Raw genomic sequence first — 22319 nt, forward strand, 5'->3', positions numbered from 1 at the left:
CTGTTGAACAGCTTCCTTCTTTACATCATCCTCGGCATCAATTTGAATAATAATGTAGGCCCTTAAGAAGCGTTCCTTTCAGAAGCAATGTTTTTTAAACAGAGATCGCTGTTGTGTACTCAGAGCATCTGTGATTGTGCAATTAGCACGAACAGCAAGGTGTGCATTAGGGAGAAGTTAATGAAGGAGTCCAGCAGTACCACGCCAGAGCTCACAGGTCTGTGACAAATTTCCTGCAGAGCATCACCTCCCATGTAACTCATTTAGCCTTTATGTTCGTGTACTTCCATGGATCTCTGTCAGAGCTGAACCTCCACTGCTCAAAAGCAGCCCAGTTCCATGGATATCACTGGAATTATTTAAAGCAGCTGAGAAACTTTATAACCACCGGGGAAAAAAAACCATAATCTGCTAATTATGGATTTATGCGTTGTGTGAAACACAGGACTTCATCACCCATTCCTGTGTTCAAGGTCTGTCACAGCAACTGGCCAGGGGTAGGATGGGTGTCTGTCACTGCCCTGTACAAAAACAGGTATTATCTCTATGTAAAGTGCTTGGAGGTTTTTAAAAGCCCTGGATTTTAGGACTGAATTTTGCTTTGTGGTAAAATGCAAAACTGTGCTCTCGATGCTTCTATACTGCATTGGTTTATCACAGAATCACGAGAATGAATTTGGTTGGAGAATATCTCTGGGATCATCGAGTTCGAATGATCCCAGAGCGTGACCGGCGACCACCCTGTCAAGTAAACCACAGCACCAAGTGCCACATCCACTCTTTCCCTAAAGGTGAAGGCAGCTCTTCATGACCCTTTAGTACGAGGCGAGCTGAAATCGGACAAACTTTTTAGATCTGGGGTAACTTACGACCTGAGCTCGTTGGAATTGGGGAAAGAACGTTGCCTTGTGAGGAAAACCGGCGACGGGAGCTCTGGAAGCCGCGCGCGCGGGGCCGGCGGCCGCCTCCGCATTCTCCCCCGCGCGGGCTCCTTCCCGCCCGGCACCTCCTCCGCAGGTCCCGCCGGGGGCGGCTCGCTGTCCCCGCGGCTCCGTGGGGTCCCCTCAGCCCCGAGAGCCGCGCGGGGGTCGGACCCGCTCCCCTCCCTCACGGCCCGGCCGCTCTTCCCGCCACCCGCCGTCCCCTCACGGCGGCCGCCCCTCCCCTCCCCGCCGGCCCCGCGCGTGCGCGGAGCGCGGGCCCCGCCGGGCGGGCGGGCGGAGCCGAGCGGAGCCGCCGAGCGCAGCCGTGCCGAGCCCCGCGCAGCCCCGGCATTGTGCGGGCGGGCGCCCCGACACACGGACCGAGCCGCCGGCCGCGCCGAGCGCCGCGTTCCCCGCCGAGCCCGCCGCCCCCCAGCAGCATGTCGGGCCGGTCGGTGCGGGCCGAGACCCGGAGCCGGGCGAAGGATGATATCAAGCGGGTGATGGCGGCCATCGAGAAAGTGCGCAAATGGTGAGCGGGCCGCGCCGCGCCGGGACCCCGCGCCCGCGTCCCCCCGCGCCCCGCGCCGGCCCCGCGCGGGTCCGGGGCTCGCCGGCGGCCGCGGGGGGCGGGGAGCCGGCGGCACCCAGCAGCCATTTCGCTCCGGCGAGTCACATGAAGGCGGCGGCGGCGTGTGAGGGCGAGAGGCGGCTCCATTGTGCGGCCGAGCCCCCTCCCCGCCGCCCCCCGCCGCTCCCCGCGGACCCCGGCCCGCCGCCCCTCGCCGCGGGTCCCGGGCCGCCCGCCTCGGGCATGGGCGGGCGGCAGGGTCGGGCCGGGCGCCTCCCGCCGCCGGCCCCTACAAAGGGCCCGAGGAGCGGGCCCGGGGTGGCTCCGCCGCCCGCTCTTCTGGGTGGAAATAGTGCTCGGAGAAGTGTTCTGGAAAAAAAGAAAACACGTTGAGAATGCCCCTGTGAAGCTCCCGAGAGTTTATTTTCTGTCGTTGCCTGTTTGTGTGTTGATTTCACCTCCAGAGTTCCCGGGGTTTGCGCGTAAAAGCGCAGCGAACCCGAGCGCGATCGTCTCCCACCGACGCTCCGGGAGAGAGCGCGAACTGCCCCTGGAACCTCTCGTAAATCATAAAATTGAAGGTTATTCCCCGTGTGAAATAAGTCCCTTTTGTTAGGCCTTCAACGTGTTTTGGCATTTCCCCGCTTTTGTCTTTTTTTCCTTGCTTTTGTTAGAAAAACCCTCACGAGGTGTTTAAACAATACAGTACGGCGGTCGCCGCCGTGCTGTGCATGGTCGGTCCGGGATTTGGGATGGCATAAAGAGCGGTGCCGGTGTGACTCGAGAGTGAATCTTTCTTCCAGCAAGTTGGCTGAGACTGTTCAGCAGTCTCTGTGCACGTATCTTAAAATACTTTTCTTTAAACATTTGGAATCCACGGGGAAATCCCTTGCGTTATTGTTACTGCTCATCACTCAGCTGGGTTGCAGCTTTGAAATCAAGGGGACACTTCTATTGTCCTCCTCGGCTAACGCTTTGTTTTCGTTAAAAAAAAGCGCAAAACACAGAGTTGAACGTGTTCGTATGAGGGTGAAATGGATTGTTGAGTTTTAAATGGCCTGGAGCACACGAAGGGCCCGTTGGGGTGAGCCGGACAAAGGATCGGGCCGGGTGTCCGGGAGCGCCGGGCACGGGATGGGCATTGCGGAGACCCCGGCCTTTGTGCGGGAGCCGGGGCAGCCCCAGCCCCGCAGCTCGGCTGCTTTCAGGAACTCTCTTTACTCGGGTGTTGTTTTTAAGTGCAGTTTGCTGACTGCCGGGCCGGCTTTGGAAGGTCAGAACAATGTGCAGCGGTGTGACAGGACTTTTGTTCCAGCCGGAGCGTGCTTGGATGTGTGGGACTGTTCTGGCTGTAGGTATTTCATTCATGAGCGCAGCACGCTCCCTTTGAATCCTGGTTTGTGGAATTCAGAGAGGAGTAGAGACAGAAGCTTGGCCATTCAACAAAATACCTATTTTTTTTTTTTTTTCTTGGCAAGGGCTTTCTGCCATCATGCCAGTTGCTATGGCTCTTTCTGTAAAACAGAAATCTTATGGTATAAATAGATTTCTCTACATTTTAACCTTCACGATAGACAGCTTGGCTATAGAGGGTTCCTGTATAGTCATGCAGCGTTTCTGTTGATTATTGTCAGAAGTATTGATACAACTTTTTGTGGAAGTATTTACATAAAGCAATTTTCTTATTTTTAAAGGAATCGTAATTTGAAGGTGAATCTCATGGTTACCCCCCTCCACCTGCAGTCAAATACAGTGGGAAATTAGCTAGAGAGAGTCTGTGTTTTGTGGTTTCAGTGTTTTGAGAAGACTTGGCTTGTTCAATTGAACTTTCCACACTGGCAATTCCTGCATCTTCAGAAGAGCCACATCGGCAATTTCCAAGTGTGCAGTTGCATTTGCATAATAGGAGCAATTTGTTGCCATCCACAGCTCTTCTGTGGAAATGCAGCCACTGAAAATTAAAATACCTTGTGTCCAGCATTTCCTAGAAGAGAGTTTTGTGAGATTTGTGTGCTCGGAGCAGTGTGTGCCAGGGATGGGCAGGGAGGCAGATGGGCTGGGAACTCCTCTGAGCAGGCAGTGGCTTTATCCAAGGCATTATCCCCCTGGGCAGGTGTGCAGCACCTTGCTGTGCCTGCTGCTCCTGAATCCCCGTGCTGCCACGTCTGTGGATGTGCCTGCTGGAAGGCAGCTTCCATCAGGGCAGACTCTGTTCCTCAGGAAATCAGCGTTCCTGGACAGCCAGCACTTGGATGCAGATCCCCTGTTTTCCTGTCAGTTCACAGAGCTCGTGGCACTTCTGGTTTATTGCTGGAACTTCGTAGTAAACAGTGAAGCTGTTACGTTTTTATCTTGAGATTACTGTAACCTTATCTCCTTTGTTTAAACCATGCTCATGAATGAGCATCTGTTTTGGAAAACACGCAGCACGTGGCTTACAGAATACATGGTTGCCTTGTGTTTGTGTGGCAGAAACGTTAAATTTTCACAGTAAGAGAACAGTTCTGCCTTTCTTTAACAGTACTTTCTGTCAGTCTATTTTAAAAAATCCTCTGAGAAGATTTTGTCTCAATTAATGGTGCAGGATTTTGTCTTTAAAGGTTGATGGGCGCATGTAGATTCCAAGTGGGTTCTTAAGAAGAGAGAGCAAAAACTATTGTGCCCTCAACCAGCACTAGAAAAGGCACTCTTGGTTTGTGTCAAATTCTGATTTATTAAATTAAGGAAAATACAGACATCTACTGAGACAAGGAATGAATAAGAGGAAAGCATAAGTGGTAGGATGTCTTGGGAGGCAGTGAAATAATTTGCATGGGTACAGAGCACTGCTGGACTTTAGGACAGCTGTGCAGATATGTAAGCATGGAGGTCTGGAATACCTGGTGGGGATAGGGTAACCCTGGCTTTAGAGAATGCACCAGGAATCAGAAATCCCACTGTGCTGCCTTCCCTTTGAATTGCAGTATTTCTCAGGAGTCCTTTGACCTTTTTCTGACCCATCAAAGCCCTGATCTGACCGGTGATAACACCTTAGGAAAAAGAGGTGAACCTGGACAACTGGTGAAAGTACCTGGAGGAAGCTGAAGGGAAAAGTCCCCACAGGCTGTTTTACCTGGCCCATTGGCTGGGATCCTGAGCTGTGGCTATTTAGGATTTCTGGGCAGTGCTGCTGTAGCTTTTCTGTTCACTGTCTCCATTCAGACTTGCTAAAATGCTTTTGTGTGGTATGTAATGCTCTGAGATAGAGTTTCTGCAGGTTTTGCTGCTCATGCCTCCTTCTTCTAATAGGCTTTTGCTCTGAAAAGGAGTCATGACACAGAGCTCCCTAACAAGATGTCTTTGGAAAAAGGCTGTTTGCTACTCCCAGATCACCTCCCTGCCTTAGCCTGTCTGTGGTGGGTTTTGTCCTAGGACTGCAGTTCAAGCAGTGGCAGTTGAAGTAAAAATATCCAGTGTGTGTGCATTGAGTTCTGTAGTGGCCCAAACACACTGTTACCATGCTTGAATTATGATCCCTTCCTTTTTCCTTGCTTGAATTATTTCTCTTGACTTCAGTGGGAGCTGAAGGTGGAGTTTTGGCACGTGTGAGCCGTGGCTCTCTCTGCTGTGGGCAAGGTGCTTGTGGCCACCAAGCAGGGCTTGCTTTAAGCCGTGTGCACATTGCAGGGGGCTCCCCAAATGTGCTGTGCTTAGATAAACCCAGAGAGAAGGTGTCTGTGACCACATGTCCTTGTCCGGTCTCTCTGCATGGCATTTGATTGGATTTGCAGCCTGTTCAATAAACACCATGTGTGTCTGGGGCTCCTTCACGTTAGTCACTAGACAAACATCTACTCAGCAGTGGGCGTGCTCGGAAAAGCAAGCCTACGCTTCACAAAATCAGTTTTTGTGCATCTGACAGCACTTTTTGTGTATAATAATGGCATATTCTTTCCCATCCCCTTTCTCTTTTGCTTGATCCCACAGGGAGGTCATAATTCTGTGATTTTCACCAAACTCTGTTGCAATGCAAGTGAGTGTGATGTGATAAATTCAGCATTATGACGTCACTTCGTGATCACCAGCAGAAGATGGGGTATGTGGGCGCAAATCCGTGTGTAAATGCAGCTCACTGTGATGAATGGTAGTCGTGGGAAAAGGCCAGACAAGTGGGAAAGCCTTTCCTTGAGTGATATATTGGCAGTAAAGGCTTTCTGTGTCTCTGCCATCAAATGTTTCTGGCACTCACTGCTGCTGCAGAAGCTGCCTTGACACTTTCTGTATAAGTGTAATATACACTGTTGTGTTTGCTCACCCATATATTACTTTTACACGTGGAATCTGATGTTCATCTGTGGAGCTTTAGTGTTATTAAACAAAGTATAAATATATTTGAGAGTCTTGGGTTATTTAGCATGGGGAATTGGGTATATAATGATGTAAGTTCTGAGATATTAGTATGCCTCAGGCATAAGCACTGAAGAAGTGTTGATACTAATGGTTACCCTTTGTACCCTTGGCTGTCCTTTAAATGCTGTGCAGATATAGTTTAGAATTTAAAAATGCCTTTACACAATTTCAGAAAAAAATGTAAGGGTTTGTTTCTGTTGCACTGATTAGTTTCTGAATTTACTGTAACTAAAATATCGAAGATACTTCTCAGTGTGGAAGATTAAAAGAAAAATTATTATTGTATGTATTTCATTTTCTGTTGTTACTCCAGAGTCATTCATGGAGAAACAGGAGAGTTTTGAAAACAGGCAAAATGGGTTTTTCTGTAAAACTGTGGAGTTTATCAGCTAGACATGGACAAGTACAGTTGATAATTGCCACATTTTCAGCCTGATAAAGTGCCAGGCTGGTGGTGTTCCATTAGCCACCGTTTCCAATCCAACAGTCAGCACAGAGACCAACCTACAGAGAATAACAGGGATGGTGCAATTACAGATATTGCTCAGTCATCACTTATCAAAGGTGGAATTGAGTGATGGGGGTGGAATTCTGGTCAGGACCTCGGGGTGGGTGGGTGGGTGCAGCAGACAGGAAAACAGGTGAAGAAACCATTCAAGGTTTCACAACAGACTGAGCACAAGAGTTCATGAGTTCCTCATTCCCATTCCAGCCCTGGGCCAGTGAGGATCCTCTGTGATTTGTGCAGCATTTCCCAAACTCTCTGCCCTGGGCAGCAGCAGGAAATTGTCACTTCTCACTGAGTGAAAATCCCTGATCAGCAGCTCGGGATGGTGTTTCTGCACAAAAGATTCAAAAGGGACTGTTCAGGGTAGAAGTGGGTTTGGGGTTTTTGTTTGCTTGTTTGGATTTTGGGTTTTGTTTTGAAATGGTAAGGCAGTAAGTATTACAGATAATATTCTAAGCTTAATTTGCAATAAATGTCATAAATCTTGAAATGATTTTACCCTGTTGATCTTGAATGTCTGAAAGTCATTGCGTTTCTTTGTTAACAAATTTGTGTTTGTGCTGCCAATGCTTTTATTAAGTTTTAGGGGAGATTGTCTTCTTTTTATTCTTATTAATACTTTCATGATCTTAAACTGTCAGTACTGTAAATACTTACACAAGTAAAATATTTGCATAATAGCACTGTGATGTTGGGTTTTCTTTTTAGCCATAGGTTTGCAGGACTGGGATGTTGGTGTACTTCCATCACAAAATATTCTTATTCCCGTTGTTGTCTGAATTACTGTGTATTGAAATCAGTTAAAAAATCCCTAGAGCTGAGGGTTATCAAAACTTAAAGTGGTAAGAAGCTCAGAAGAGTTAAAATGTCAGGGCTAACTTTAATCCTAGAAGGAAAAAGTTACTAATATAGGTTTCCTCCTGTGTTCTACAGTCTGTCCAGTGAAGATGCTGTGTGAGGCTGCTTTGAGATGCTAACAGGTATCTTGAACTTTTGGTTTTCCAGTGCAGCATCTCTAAGTAATATTTTGCTGTAGGAAAAGACTAAAATCTTGATTTTTAAAAAAAAGCATTTATTCACCTCTCCCCACACCCAAAACAAAACCCCAGTTGGTTTTATTTCCATAATTTCAAAGGTTTTCTTAAGTAGAAATAAATCTAGCTTGCCTTGTATCCTTAAAAAACCCCAAATTATATCATGATCATCTCTTCACAATTAAGTATGCTCTCATTATTGACATGCCCTCATCTCCACTGTCATTTTTATCGCATGTAGAGCTCCAAATTAGAGTGAAATTGGATTTTGACATACTTTAGCCACCTAGTGTACCCAAATGGCTGTGTCTAAACACATTGAGGCAGCACTGCTCCATGAAGAGCAGTGGGAAAGAAATGAATTTGAAATAGTTTTGGACTTTAATTAAAATATCATTATGGACAGAGCCAAAATATATCAAATAGTCATATACAGTTTAGCTTTGCTTTTGTTCTTAATTAAACAAGAAAATGCTTCTTCTAAAGGAAAAATATAAGATTGGCTTTGGTAGCTAAAACAAATAGTCAGGAGGATGTTTGTGACATTTGTACAGTGGGGCTGCTTTTGATTCTGGAGGCCCCTTCTAAAAATGGAGCTATCACATCTATGTAAATATATATATTTGGAGTCACATCCAGCTTCTCCCATCCTGCAAAGAACATTTTTTATTTTTTTAATCTATAACTGGATCCCAAATCTATTATTTAAATGTTTATGGGAAAAAAAAAAAAAAAAGCCTGAGATCTCATGCCAAATTAATTTCAGATGTTCCTGAATATTTAATGGAATCGGTCTTTGTTGTTAACTTTTAATGGATCCATTTGCAGAGCTGCATTGCAAACCCAGGAACCAGCAGTGGTAATCTGTGACCTGAAAACTGATCCCAGAAACGTTGATGAAATTTCTCTGGCATTGTGGACCTTCTGTAAAGCCCTGATGTGCAGAGCTCAAGGAGTGCATCCCTCCCTCAGCCCAGCATCCATCCCTGAGCAGCCCAGCCCTGGAGCCCCAGGCAGAGCCACCCTGCAGCCACATTTCCTTCCCTTTGTCACTTTGTCACCCCTCGGCTGGCAGGGCGTGCACAGAGCAGCCCAGGCTGTGCCTTCCCCTCTGCTTTTCCCCAGAGCCGGGCTCCCATTCTGCACCTGATGGCTCCCTGCAAGGCTCTGGGATGGCAGAGCTGTCTGTCTGTCTGTCAGGGGTGTGGAGTGAGCATTAAATTGCCAGCAGCAAATTTCTGCCCCCCCCAAATAAACCTCAGATGGTCAAAATGCATCTAGGTTGCTAATCCCATTAAACAGCTTCATGATAATCAAAACACACTGGTCTGTCTAAACCCTCTTCTGCTGTCTAGAAACTTAAGTGAAAATTGTAGGCATTAAATCTGTATTTTCAATTGCTGTTCTTCTTAACTTTATCTTTAATCCAGATCTTACTACTGCTACTGCAGTTACTCACCCAGTCAAGTAAGAGCCCTGAGAAATCTGGAGGTTAGCAGTGCTCTAGCAAGTTGTGAAATGCAAAGAACAATTTGCACAATGCAGTGCTAAAGTCGATGTAATAGAGATCATCCTACTTAATAGCCTGTTTAAATTCTTGACAACTTACAATAGGAGATCACTCTCTTCTGAATCTGAAGTGTAACTCCTCCTGCATTGTAATTTTGTAGGGAGAAGAAGTGGGTGACAGTTGGCGACACATCCCTAAGGATTTACAAATGGGTACCAGTAACAGAGCCTAAAGTGGATGATGTAAGTATCCTGCAGTATCTTGCTTTTTCCAGATGTAGATGCTCCTGTTTAGGCAAAGTCAAAAGAAATGCTCTTTGATTTTCACTGAGCCTTTAAGCTAAGGCTGGTGTGGGTTTTGCAGGCTCCAGGGGGATGTTGGTCTCTACAGCAAGTGATGTGGATGGGTGAGTGTGTGACAGTGTCCTGGAGTCAGCTGGGATCAGTTCTCAGATAACTTCAACATGCAGCTGAAACTCAGTTTGAAACCTTTAGTTTGAAACCTTTCTCTGACTAACTGGGAGGCAGGGAGGGAGAGTTATGGCATGGATTATTTTTCTCCCTTTCTGCCTGGTGATTCAAAGAAAGCAGCTGGTTTGGAACAGGGCAGAGAACATATTCTGTGTGTGCATCAATGCTGTTCTGCTCAAAACCAGGTGGAAAACATTTGACATGAGTGTAGGAATATCCTGTGGAGCTGGGATCACTTCTATTAGCATGTCCAGCCAAGGAATACAGCAGCAATGCTTCTGTTGTCCTGTGTGTTTTCTCTTGATAAATGTTCTGTCTGTCCATCCTGTTTATGTTGTGTGCACTGTTTGTGTGGCGTAAAAAGAAGGGTAAAAATCAAAGTTGATAGGACTTACAAATTGTTTTTTAAAATGATCACTGCTCTCATTTAATAAATTGTAATATTGTGATAGAGAGAACACTAACCCATGATACCACAGTAAATTAATGACACAACAGAAAACATCCTAAGTTTGGTACTCTTTCCTTGGGCTGTCATGTGCTTTTACTTTACCTGAAATATGAGTGAAGACCTATTTGGAATAAAACTTCTCTATTAATAGATGTGTAAAATGGTGGTTTTTCAGACAAGACACTGTCATGACCTTGTCTTACTCAGACTCCACATTTAAGACCTGTTTTTTTTTATTAGGATTGCTTTAACTGAGTTTGTTTCTTTCTGTGCTTTGGTTGTCCCACAGATTTCAGGGCCTGTCAGAGTTGTGGAAAACCTCAGGGGTTCTTCCAGTGCTTGGGCAGCATCTCTCTGAAGTTCCCCCTTGGGAATTGGGAAACCTGTCCATTCCTTCTGGTTGTCTTAATGTTTGGTCTTGATTTTATTATTTATAGTACATAGTGGCGGAAAATTGTGCTGTGCGTGTGAGAGGGAGTGCAGGGTTTAGGATATTTAGGATCAGGGCTTCTGGCAGTTTTCCTGCTGTTCAGCTGTGCCTGCAGGATGGGTGCTGGGGGACTTGGAAACAGAATTTCTAAGTGAGCTTCTGGAGGAATTTTCAAGGTCACAGCTACCCAAAGTCAGGTTCTCTGTTATGAAGAATGGGTTTATATAATGGTTTCCTTGTGCAGAGTTTAATTGTGTTTTCTAAGCCGTCATCTCTAGGTTGAGGCTCCAGATTTGCAGAAATTGGGACACTTGTTTAAGACCAGTTACACTGGTGTCCTACAGTCGTGTTCTTTTCATTTCAAGTAGATCCTGTTGTGCAGCTGCAGTTGTTGCAGGCTTGGTGTTGGCAAGGTTTCTGTTCTGCTGCTCTGAAAGTTCTCACAAATCACACAAGCACATAGATTTTATATAATACGATTTATTTACATAAATTATCCCTGCCTGGTATACAAGTACCAGGTAGGGATAATTTTGTCTATTAAATTTTGTTGTTGACATCTTTTTATATCTAATTTCATCCATTCTGAAGGACCAGACAGCATATTTGCTTTTCACTAAAATAGGAGAGTGGTGCCTTCCCTTACTTCAGGTGGAAGTTGTCTTTGATTTTGGTGAACAGAAATTAAATTACTTCCCCCCCTCACGTGCTGCTCCTGAGGCACTTTGACATTTCTCTGCACTACAGTTAGCTTGGCTGCTCCTCCTCCTGCATGTTCTGGAACCTCCCCACTCTGATGGTTAAAGCTCTTTAACAAACACCTGTCAGCTTAAATGGCTCACAGTCACACTCAGTGTTTCTTTTGTGGCAGAAGTGTCCTTTTTACCTTTAAAAAGCAACAAAACCAAACCTGAGAGAGATCATGACCCCTCTGACCTTTCATTTTGCACAGGTAAAGAATTCCATGTGCTCTCACCTCTGTTTCGTGCATCAGCAAATAAGTAAAAATGCAGTTTAGAAATAAGCTTAATAATTAAAATAGAGAGAAAAGTCCCTCCAGATGTCACTTGTTGAATTTCTTCTGCAGTCTTAGACAGTGTTTGATTGTGGTTCAGTTCCTTCCCTCCCTGGAGGACAGGCTCTGTTCAGAAGGGTGGGCTCAGAGCTCTGGAGTCAGGCTCTGAATTGTCTCCTCAGCAGGCAGGATCTCCACAAGCAGTGCAGCTGCTTCTTTTTCCTGTGAGTCTGATTACATCACCTCCTAATTGCAAATGCTGCATCCCTGAGCAGGCCCAGATTCCCAGGGATGGATTCCATGGTCCCTGGGCAGGCACAGATTCCCTGTCATGGATTCCATGGTCCCTGGGCAGGCACAGATTCCCAGGGATGGATTCCATGGTCCCTGGGCATGCACAGATTCCCAGGGATGGATTCCATGGTCCCTGGGCATGCACAGATTCCCCAGGGATGGATGCCATGGTCCCTGGGCAGGCACAGATTCCCCAGGGATGGATGCCATGGTCCCTGGGCAGGCACAGATTCCCCAGGGATGGATGCCATGGTCCCTGGACAGGCACAGATTCCCTGTCATGGATTCCATGGTCCCTGAGCAGGCACAGATTCCCTGTCATGGATGCCATGGTCCCTGGGCAGGCACAGATTCCCTGTCATGGATTCCATGGTCCCTGGGCAGGCCCAGATTCCCAGGGATGGATTCCATGATCCCTGGGCAGGGAAAGATTCCCAGGGATGATTCCATGGTCCCTGGGCAGGCACAGATTCCCAGGGATGGATTCCATGGTCCCTGGGCAGGCACAGATTCCCCAGGGATGGATGCCATGGTCCCTGGGCAGGCCCAGATTCCCAGGGATGGATTCCATGATCCCTGGGCAGGCACAGATTCCCTGTCATGGATTCCATGGTCCCTGGGCAGGCACAGATTCCCTGTCATGGATTCCATGATCCCTTCTTTGTTTGCATCTGGGAGCAGGTTGGGACCCACAGCTCATGCAGGGCTTGTGCTCTGTGCTTTGGGTCAATCTGACTTTTCTTAATCCATCTTCCAGGTTTTTTTGAATGTAGAAACAGCATTAGTTGTAGAGGAGGAGCAGATTTCAGTTGGGGTTGTGAGCTGTTCTTACAGAGGTGCTCAGTGGGGAGGGTTTTACACAGCAAGCTGGATTTCTCTGCATGGCCATGGGCTCATGTGTGTGTGGTGCCTTTTGTTTTTCAGAAAAATAAGAATAAGAAAAAGGGCAAAGATGAGAAGTGTGGCTCTGAAGTGACCACTCCAGAGAACAGCTCCTCCCCAGGGATGATGGACATGCATGGTGAGTGGGAGAAGGTCACACCCAGTGCCCCTCTTACACTGCTGGCAAAGTGTAAACCAAGATCAGATCCTCCACTGCCCTGATGGATGGGGCTTGGATCAAACTGGAAAACACCATCAGATACTCACTTGGTACCTTGGATCAAAATGGAAAACACCATCAGATACTCACTTGGTACCTTGGACTTCTCTTCTGTGGATGTACTTACAGTTGTTTATATTTGGGCTATGAGCGTAAGGGAAAAAACTTGTTAGTGGAGTTAAATGTGAAAATAAAATTAGAAGTATCTACCACTCTAAGCACTGCCCTCAGGTGCAGTAATACCTCAACAGTTTGCTGCTTGAAGAACCAAAAATCCCCCAAAGGCTCAGTGGGACCTACTCTAATTTAGGCAGGTTTTGTACTTATTAACTCTCTTACTGATTAAGGTCAAGAGAATTCTGCAAGAGCCAAGAAAGCAAGCTCTGGTTCTGTGCTGCCTTCCTTCTGCTGCAGGATGAGAAATTAACTGCTCAAGAAAACATTTTTTGTTTGCCAGTCAGGCACTATGAGGTCAATTTTATTTCACTTTAATTTTTAAAAAATGTTACTTTTGAGTGTTAGCCTGGTGTTTATTACAGAGCAGCTTGCACAGCTCAGCTCTGCTTCAGGTTTTCACCTTCTGGGTGTTTGGATAACAATTGTGGCTGAGAATGCAGCACTGTTTGGGCTGATAAGAGAGGATCACTTTTTAGCGGGGTGTAAATTTTCAATTTCAGTTTTATTTGCATTTATGCTGCCTCATGGTGCTTTTTGCAGTGCTGACAGCAAGTGAGGTCTTGCAGTTAAAGGATGAGCAGGGGTTTTGCAGGTCTGGATTAATTTTTCATCTATTTCAAACCTTTTAACTTTTTCCTTGGTCAGATTATTTAATTTTTTTAAGTCTTGATGCTCCCATCCATGAGGTGAATGTACTACTTGACTTTTTTATCACTTATCACCCGTGTTTTTAACTGTACAATTTCACACTGTACAATTTTGTAATAAATTTAATCTGAATTGACTTCAGGCTGCTCTGGAGAGAGGTGATCCCAGCAGCAGCTCTGTGTTCCTGCAGTCCTTTGGATGTAATGGTTGTAGAGATGCAGAGGGAGGTGGATTGACTTGTATTCTAGTAATTTAATTCATAATATTTTGCAGGCTGAGTTTTCTTTAGGGAGCAGGAACTCCCCTCTTGGTTATCCAGGGATGTTGGTCTGGTTTAAAGGAAGTTGGACCCCAGAGCTATGTGTAAAATAATAGCTGAGTACTTAAACCACTGTCACAGGCAGAATATTTCATGTTTAATACAGATCTGTGCTGCAGAGGATTACTGGGATCCAAGTCTTTGAGGGCTAGAAAATATTCTGGACAGTTATCACTTAAAAACTGTTGGTATTGGGCTGAATGTTACATTTCACCTTGAGGGGGTTTTGGGTTGGGTTTTTTTTTTTTGACCTTCAGGAGTCAATTCAAAAATATCTGCTTATCTGAACATTGGAGTGATGGGTATTTGGAAATGTGCAGCATGAACTGACTTAGCCCTGTGTTATATGAGACTGCACCTTTGTTTGATCTGCTTTACTCATATTTCAAAATTCTGGGTTCTTTTGCATCAGATCTGAGTAAAACACTCTTTGTTTTAATGTATAAAATTAGTATTAGATTTTTAGTAACTGCTTGGAAACTCTGTAGGCTGGTGTGGAAAGAAGTTGGGTGTGTAGTGTGAGTATGAATGATTAAACTTGATCCCTAATGAGCTAAATTACATCATGTGTTATCAGGGAATAATATGGAAGCATTCAGGTGTGCTTTGTATCCTGTCAAATCAAACTGGGTTGGTTTCCACTCTTGTGTTCCCAGATGACAACAGCAACCAGAGTTCAATAGCTGATGCTTCTCCAATCAAACAGGAAAACAGCAGCAACTCCAGCCCAGCCCCAGAGCAGAGCTTGGCAGCACAAGCAGACGGCACTGAAGTCAAATCTGACGAAACTCAGGCAGAGGCAAAGGAGCAGCCTGGTTCAGAAGGTGAGCTGAGAGGGCCTTTTGGAAGCAAAACAAAAAAAGTTATCCTTTGGTGTGTTATTTATTTGCTTATCCACTTTAAGAACTGGAAAATAATAATTTGAAAGAGATGGTTTCTGAATTCTCGGCATTTATGTGAAAATGGGCCATAATTTCTCTGACCTGCTGGTGATCTTTCATACAACTGGAAAGGTCACACTGACATTCAGGGGTCTTTTCAGAGAGAAACAAACAAAATACTGGTTTATTGTTCTCAAATCTCAGTCTTGAAAGAATAAATAATTTAAAATCATCTTTGAAATGGCTGCTACCATGTAATCACACAAGTCCTGGAAAGTGTTAGTTTGTGTAGATCTCTGGAAGTTGATGCCTTAGTGTGACAGTAAAATAGAGGTGAGATACTTTGAAATTACTTTTTAAATTTTGTAAACTATAATGGAAGCTTTCTTTTCTCTTAATCCTGCTTGCTGCTTATTCAAAAGTTAGCTCTGAGTTCTGTCCTAATTTTCTGAAAGCATTACAAGATTCTATTGCAGTTGTGGACAGATTAAAAATACATGTGGGTTAAGGGATTGTTCTGACCCTCACTCTTTAAATGGTATTTTGGGTAATTGAAACATGCTGTGTATTTATATTCTTAGGAAGATAACTTTCTTTGTCCTATTATAACAGGTAAAAGATGTCCTTAACACCATTCTAATGATTTGGTTGCAGAATTCTTCCCATACCAAAGCAATTAAATTATGCTCTCCTGATTTAGTTCTTCACTCAGTAGCTCCACTGACCAATTTAAATTTAGAACTTTTATCTTGGTAATGCCAGAGTGCTCAAATATGTTAAGTGTTGTCATTTTTAACTGGGGTTAAAATTTGACAACAGAACCATCACCAAATTGGAATAAATCGGAGCAATAATACCTCCATTTGCATATTTGGCCACAGTAAAGAGTAAGGATTTACTCCTTGGTATGATATTGTCTGAACCTGCTTATGTGAAGCTGTTACATAGCATGCAAGTTCCCCTGGTTAAATTTTATGTTCAGGGAAAATCAAACCAAGTCCTCTGGATTGAAGCCAGGTATTGTAAAATGAAAGGGAGACATAAAAGCAAAAAATTCCTGTTATTAATGCAAGGGGTTTCAGTTGGTTAAATGCTGTAAAATGAAAGGGAGACATAAAAGCAAAAAATTCCTGTTATTAATGCAGGGGGTTTCAGTTGGTTAAATGCTGTGTTAAACAATTTATTAAACATTTATCTCCCTTGTTGTGATCAGTCAGAGCCCTGCAGTTGGGACATTATTCAGCTGGACAGGGTTAATGACCTTGCCTGTCTCATGTCACTCCACTGAAATGAGGGAGCCACTTGGTGTGGTCAGAAATGCTTAATGAGGAATGAAATAAACCAGGTGGATTAAAGCATTCTGCTGTGGGAACAAGTCCTGCAGGCACTGGAATAGTTTAAAGCTTGGTGGTTTCAGGAAGGGATCCCCTTGGCCGAAGGGCAGCAGCAGGCTGAGTTCCATCAGGAGCAGCTGGAAGGGAGCAGCAGTGATGGGCTGGGGCTGGATTTGTCACAGGGAGGTGGGAACATGTCCGGTTTATCTCGGCTGTTTGAGGGGCCTGGAAAGGCCCGGGGTGGCCTTGGGGCAGCCCGCGTATCGAAGGACGAGAAGAGGCTTCAGTTCTTCTTTCTGGTTTTATGTTTATTAATTGTTTATCTAAAAGATGTTCTTTCAGCCACCAGAGATCTGCTCAGCAGTCAGCCATGGGCACACTGTCTCTGCCCTCCGGGCGGTCACCTATCTTTATACCCATTGTGACGTGTACAATATTTATCATTTTTCCCCAATACCATCTATTGTTATAACTCGGTGCACTCTCAGTAATAACCAATCCAAAGGTGCCACCGTGGCCAAAGAAGATGGAGGAGAGGAGGAAGAAGAAGGACAGGACACACCCCAATTCCTCCATCTTACTCCTCTAAACCCCCCTGTACATAAATCCTAAACCTTGTGTCTCACTCTCTAATTAACTAATCCCTTCACCATTCACCCTGTGAAGCCCTCATCCTTGTCGTCTCGTGTGTAGGGTTAAAGTCCAGCTACCAGACACTTCTGGCAACATTCCAGGAGTCCCGAGCCTCCCCAGGGTCTCGGTGGCTCAGCATCTCAGGACTGAGATCTTGAGATCCGACAGGAACATGGCCAAGTGCTCCTCAGCTCAGTGGGGGCTGAGAGATGCACAGCAAAAATCAAAACTCAGATTTCTTTGGACCCTTGGGACTTGTTTCTTTATCAGCATGAGGATGCTTTTGTGGTGAGACATGGACAGGAAGAGGATTCTGCCTGAGTTCACTGAATGTGATCTCTGAGATGCTCATGATGGGCATCACTCAGTCTGGAATTCAGAAATGCTTGTGATGCTTTTTATACAGTACACAAAAATATCCATTACTCACTGGCTATGGCATCTTCATTAGCCAAAACTGTCCAAAAATTTTGTTTGATCTTGCATTTCTCTTAATATGGAATAAATTCATAAAATCTTTGGGTCAGGAATCTAGAAACACATTTTACATGCCCCTGTCTCCTATTTAAAGAAATGTGTGCTTTAACCTTGAGTCTTCATTTTATACAGGTTTTTAGATCCATCAGTTGTAATACTTCAGCCTTTTGCTTCTGGTTTGAAGAAATTCCCTTCCTTGCAGTCCAGACTGGTTTGCTGAGGGCTCAGGCATCCTCTTTGAGGCTGTGCAGGAGCTTGGCTCCCTCTAGGGTCTGATCCCAGGGTCTGTGCTCCAGCAGCAGGAAGGAAAAACTCAGGCAGCAGCTGGGCTGTGATCCTGGAGTTTGAGCTCCATTCATCATATTCATACACTTATTTGTGTGTTTTTATTAATGGTTACAGTGTGGGTGAAATGGTTGTGCTGGTGGGAAGATATCCTGGAAATCTCCTGCTGAAAGCTTTCATCTGTTTGCTTAAAATTATTTCTTGCCATTTCAGATACCTCTGATGAACAGAATTCACAGTCTTCAATGGAAAATTCCATGAATAGTTCAGAGAAAGCAGAAATTCAGTCCTCTGGAGAAAATGATTTAATTACAGAGGCATCTAAAAACTCTCAGGTAACTTTAAATGCAATAGTCCAATTGCATGGATCTTGGAAAAATTTATTTTTAGTTAAAAGCAAATATAAGGAGGACAGCTGTGTATTTTCATTAATTTCCAAAGTGAGGACCTTCAGTAAAGCAGCTGTAGATTATTAAATGTGCCTGTACCTGGTTTTGTGGCCCAGGTGGCTGGCTGCTTGAATCTCACAGAATTGGAACAGTAAAACCAGATTGGTCTGATGGATTTCTTGGTTTCTTAAACCAGACCATGTTTTTAAGTGAATATTAACATTTTGCATTAATAAATTGCTTGGAACAAACCTACTGGACCCTTTGAGGACCATTCAGAAGTAGAACACCTTCTATAAAGGTAAATGTTTATGGCAGTTAGGAGAGTTAATTTGTGGATGTTTGGGTGTTTATTTACTCACTGAAACACTGAAAAATTCTGGGTGGCTGGGAGGAGGAAATGATCCTTGCAGTTGTGCCCTTCTGAGGGCAGGACAAGTGCAGATGCTCAGGCAGAGCCCTGCTCCTCCTGCTTTTCCTGTGGGTGCTCAGTTCCAGTGCACCCTCCATCGAGGCTGTTCCTTGGAATATTCACTGTGGGGTTTAGCCTGGAAATAGAATTTTGCTCCTTGTAGATGACAACAAGTGCAGAGCTGCTGAGGTAAGGTGTGAGTAGAGCAGTGACTCCAGGCAGTACTGGGACGTGTTGTGGCATCCAGGGATGCTTTGTCTGGGACCCATCACACGCTGGGGAATTGTTTGTTTGATGTTTGTGGTGCCTGAACTTCAGTGCAATGATAACGTGGCTGTTTTTCTTTTCCCCCTCATTAAGGACTCTGAAGGAGTGCCACCTTCTAAAAAGATGAAAGTAGAGGCTTCCCAACAAAATGTTGAAGAGATTTAGACTATAGATTTTTCTGGTCAGTTTTTATGTAAGGTACATCAATGGGCTTAATTATAGAACAACCTTACTTAAGCATCTTCTCTTGGATGAGGACAGAACTCCTAACTTTTCAAGTTACCAAGCAAAAATCCAAGAAAGCCTAACAAAGGTTTAACTTCTCAGACACTGAAAACTTTTTCCTGTGAAACAAACATTGAGAACTTTTAAGTTACTGTCTCTGAATTGGTTGGAGTAAACAACTCAGGAGGGGTCTACGCACTGTTTCTAAAGTCAAAATTACAATTATGTTGCTGCTGTATTTTTTTTTCATTTCTCTATTTAACATTGTAAGATATTTAAGGATGGTACAGGTCAGGTATTAGCTTTCATGTGAAGTTCATTGTTCTGGCGTGATGTCTGCTTTTGTTTTGTGCCTTGTGTTCTGAAAACAGTGCTAACTTTTAAAAGTTGTTTTGCAACTGTCTCCTTTGCAAAGTGGCCTATGTTTTCATAATGCCATGTAGTAAGGCTTTTTTTTTTTTCTTTTTTTGTTTGGGGTTTTTGTTTTGTTTTTAAGTTTTAAATCCCTGGTGCTTAAATTTTTAAACAACTACAAATCAGGAAGCCATTTTCACTCTTGGAGTCCAAGGAGAAAAAGGAGCTTGATATTTTATTTTAGCAGCTATAGTGGAGATCTTTTATTGAATGCATGGCATTCGCAACTGTAAATTTGGTCTTCTAAATACTTAACTTCATCAGAAGTTAACATGATCTGTTTACCATTTATAGTCCAGATCTGAATAGATATTCTAACACAGGCACTTAAAATACTTAGTATTAGGTCCAGATCTCTGTACTGGGTACAACTTGCTTTACAGGAAAGTTCCACTATGTACATAAATAGGATCAAAGGGATTGATGCACAGTGAGTTTATTTTCAATTGGTCTTTTTTGATATCATGTTTTCACTGAACTGGATTTCATTGTACTGTTTCATTATGAGATGTTTACTTCTATGTTCCAGGAAAATACTGTATTATGGGGAAGGGGGGTTCCTTATTCTCTTTCAGCAAGTCTTGTAAATAAGCCTTGTTGTTTCCATAGTCCAGTTCCTGACTGCAGTTAGGAATGTTCCTTCTCTTCCAATTACCGTTGAAGTGTGCTTATGCTAACTGAACTAATGGAAAGGCACAAGGTGGGTGCAGCTCCCCTCAAATTCCTGGCAAGCAGAAGTGTGGAACCATCTGCATCAGGTCACGAGGGTCTGGTCTTCCAGTGGTATTTGTACTTCCAGGGAATAACCCTGATCTCCCACTTCCATGCACACACATCCATCCACGTGTCCATCCGTGCTGCTGGCTCGGGCCCTTGCTCTGTCTTCTCCTGCTGTGGGAGATGGAATTTGCAATTTCAAATAAGATCTCACAGCTCTGGAAATGGTTGAGTGTAGTTTGTAAAGCTGAAAAACTGTAAATACTTTTTTAGATGAAAACAAAAAAAAAATAAAATAAAAAAAGAAGTTGCTTCCAGTTGATAAAGGTTTTTTCGTAAATTAGGGTTGTGAAGCTTATATAGGTCTGAATTCTCCAACAGTGAAAATGGCTTGCACTTAGACTACTGCATTACTTTTGCAATTACCACTTTATTAGGAAAAATAATGAGGAACTGGGGGGAGGGAAAAGGGGAGGGAGGAGTGGGGAGCCAATACTGACCTTCCATAAGATGTTTGTAGGATTGAACCCCAAATAACCTATGACACTCAACTTTTCCTTTATGTTGAAATAAAACATTTTGGATTTTAACTGAATAAAATTTGATTGCAAATCATTCATGAAAACAGCATGCTCCCTAATAAGATTTTGGGATTTCTGGTCTGATCATGAAGTCCATTAACATTCTGAAAATAAGGAAATGAGGAGCCAAAAACTGAATTTGCACAATATATGCAATGAAACGGTAGAATTCTCTCTTGAATTGTGTGTATGCCTAAAATGTGGATAACTGGTCCATGATGATTGATTTGTATGTATATTACATTCAGATTTAAGTGATATTTTGTGAGAAGTTCTATTGATATATTAAATGGGCAAATCTAGAAAGATTCAAACTTTTAAATATTTTTGATTTACTAACTTTTCATTATTCTTAATGCTAAAACAAAACAAATTGATGCCACCTTGGACAAGTAGTCGTGTTTACTAATCCCTCTCTTCAGGTGCATCGCAGCAAGTTTTTAATTTTCATTTTGTAGACGTATCCAAGGGAGTAAATAGACTTTTCATTTAGGAACTAATTCCTGTACTTTAGGAAGAAATAAAATATATAAATAGCACTAAAAATACCTCAAATTTTTCATTAGATAGAAACATTTATTGGCATTATTGACATCAACCAGGTTTAATTATAAACTTCCTTTTCTCTCCTGTGGCTTCTGCTCAGAACTGTTCATTGTTCTGTGGCTAACGAGACAAGGCATCATAACCATCTTCCTAGAGGCTTTATTTCTGAGGTAGAAATCCTTTATTTACAGCTTCTACAGAATGCATTCAGATCTTTTATTTTAACCAGAGATTCTAGTGACAACAGACAACTGAACAAGCAGATAGATTTGGGTTCCTTAGACCTGTTATTGTCAGTCTCTGAGGGAAGAGGCTTTGACATTATCTGGTATGAAGAAATCCAAAATAGTGTATAAGACTGTTATTAGTCTTTTTTTGAAGTGCCTGATAACATTTATGGGCCAACGGATGTGATTGAACACATTTTAATGCCAGAAAGTACAGATGGGACCAAACCAGAACATGGAATTCAAATCCACTGAGGTTTGAAACCAGATCTAAATCCAGCTTTTTTTGGCTTGGACCTATCTCTACCCAAAACTTGTTTTATGAACTCACTGTAAAAGGGTTTATTGAAAGCATTGAGAGGTGGAGCAGGAGGAGAGATGTAATTCTTTTCAAGATGACTGAAAGTTCTCATACAGCTGATGTTTTAGAAATAGTGCAAATATCAAGAAGTGCTTCCTTGCTACAAGGCTGAATGTTGGAGCTTCAGTTACAAATAAATAAATAAATAAATAAAATAACAAAAAATATGAAAAAAAAAAAAAGAAACTAGAAGCAAGCAAGTAATGTAGCTGAGTTTGTGGAACACGTGGGAAGGCCTTCCGGATAATCGATTTACTCAGCCAAACATTTTATAGCAGAACTATTCCTTGGAATTTTTATGCTTGGGAAAGTAGTTGTTAAACATTCCAAAAAGTGCTGGCACTTACAAAACAACAACAAAAAATAAAATCAACAAGGCAGTATAAAATATCGGTTTTGGGTGGCTATCTTCATACATAAGCATTGTCATGTTTTGGAATGTTCTTTATCTCTAAGGGCCTGTTAGAAGGTGTAAAGAATTTTGTTTTCTTCAATACCTAATCGTTTTCCATCTTATGATTTGTGTGTGTGTGTTGTACAGCAGTATAATTTTTCACTTATTTATTCCATCGGTAGCTATGGTTTGTACAATGTACAATGGTTTCATTTCAAAATAAAATAAAAAATCACAACATGAACGCTGTGTGAATAATTTCTATCAAGAAACCTAATCTCACTTCGGTTCCTTTTGTTTTTTTTAATTTTTTTAATTTGCAATAAATTTCTGTT

At 43.4% G+C, this 22319-nt stretch overlaps 1 protein-coding gene across 2 annotated transcripts; it reads left to right on the forward strand.

Annotated features, from left to right (window-relative positions):
* Positions 1 to 1184: 1184 nt before the first annotated feature.
* BCL7A (BAF chromatin remodeling complex subunit BCL7A) lies at positions 1185 to 21776 on the forward strand. Of its 2 annotated transcripts, XM_074554732.1 has the most exons (7): positions 1185 to 1455; positions 5461 to 5569; positions 9096 to 9177; positions 12520 to 12616; positions 14498 to 14665; positions 17665 to 17786; positions 18613 to 21776. In XM_074554732.1, exons 2-7 carry the CDS (start codon positions 5535 to 5537, stop codon positions 18682 to 18684), a joined length of 576 nt encoding a protein of 191 aa, XP_074410833.1. In that variant the 5' UTR covers positions 1185 to 1455; positions 5461 to 5534; the 3' UTR covers positions 18685 to 21776. The 2 variants fall into 2 exon arrangements, with proteins under 2 accessions (XP_074410833.1, XP_074410832.1); XM_074554731.1 differs by lacking the exon at positions 5461 to 5569 and having other exon boundaries at positions 1186 to 1455.
* The last annotated feature ends 543 nt before the right edge of the window (positions 21777 to 22319 follow it).

This window comes from Zonotrichia albicollis, chromosome 18, assembly GCF_047830755.1.
Source record: "Zonotrichia albicollis isolate bZonAlb1 chromosome 18, bZonAlb1.hap1, whole genome shotgun sequence".
Taxonomy (NCBI): domain Eukaryota; kingdom Metazoa; phylum Chordata; class Aves; order Passeriformes; family Passerellidae; genus Zonotrichia; species Zonotrichia albicollis.

What these genes read in the sequence shown, in the direction of transcription:
- BCL7A (XM_074554731.1), top strand. Translation starts at nt 1,364, where the DNA reads ATGTCGGGCCGGTCGGTGCGGGCCGAGACCCGGAGCCGGGCGAAGGAT. An exon ending in ATCGAGAAAGTGCGCAAATG is followed by an intron (nt 1,456 to 9,095) that starts GTGAGCGGGCCG and finishes GTAATTTTGTAG; the next exon opens with GGAGAAGAAGTGGGTGACAG. An exon ending in CAGAGCCTAAAGTGGATGAT is followed by an intron (nt 9,178 to 12,519) that starts GTAAGTATCCTG and finishes TTTGTTTTTCAG; the next exon opens with AAAAATAAGAATAAGAAAAA.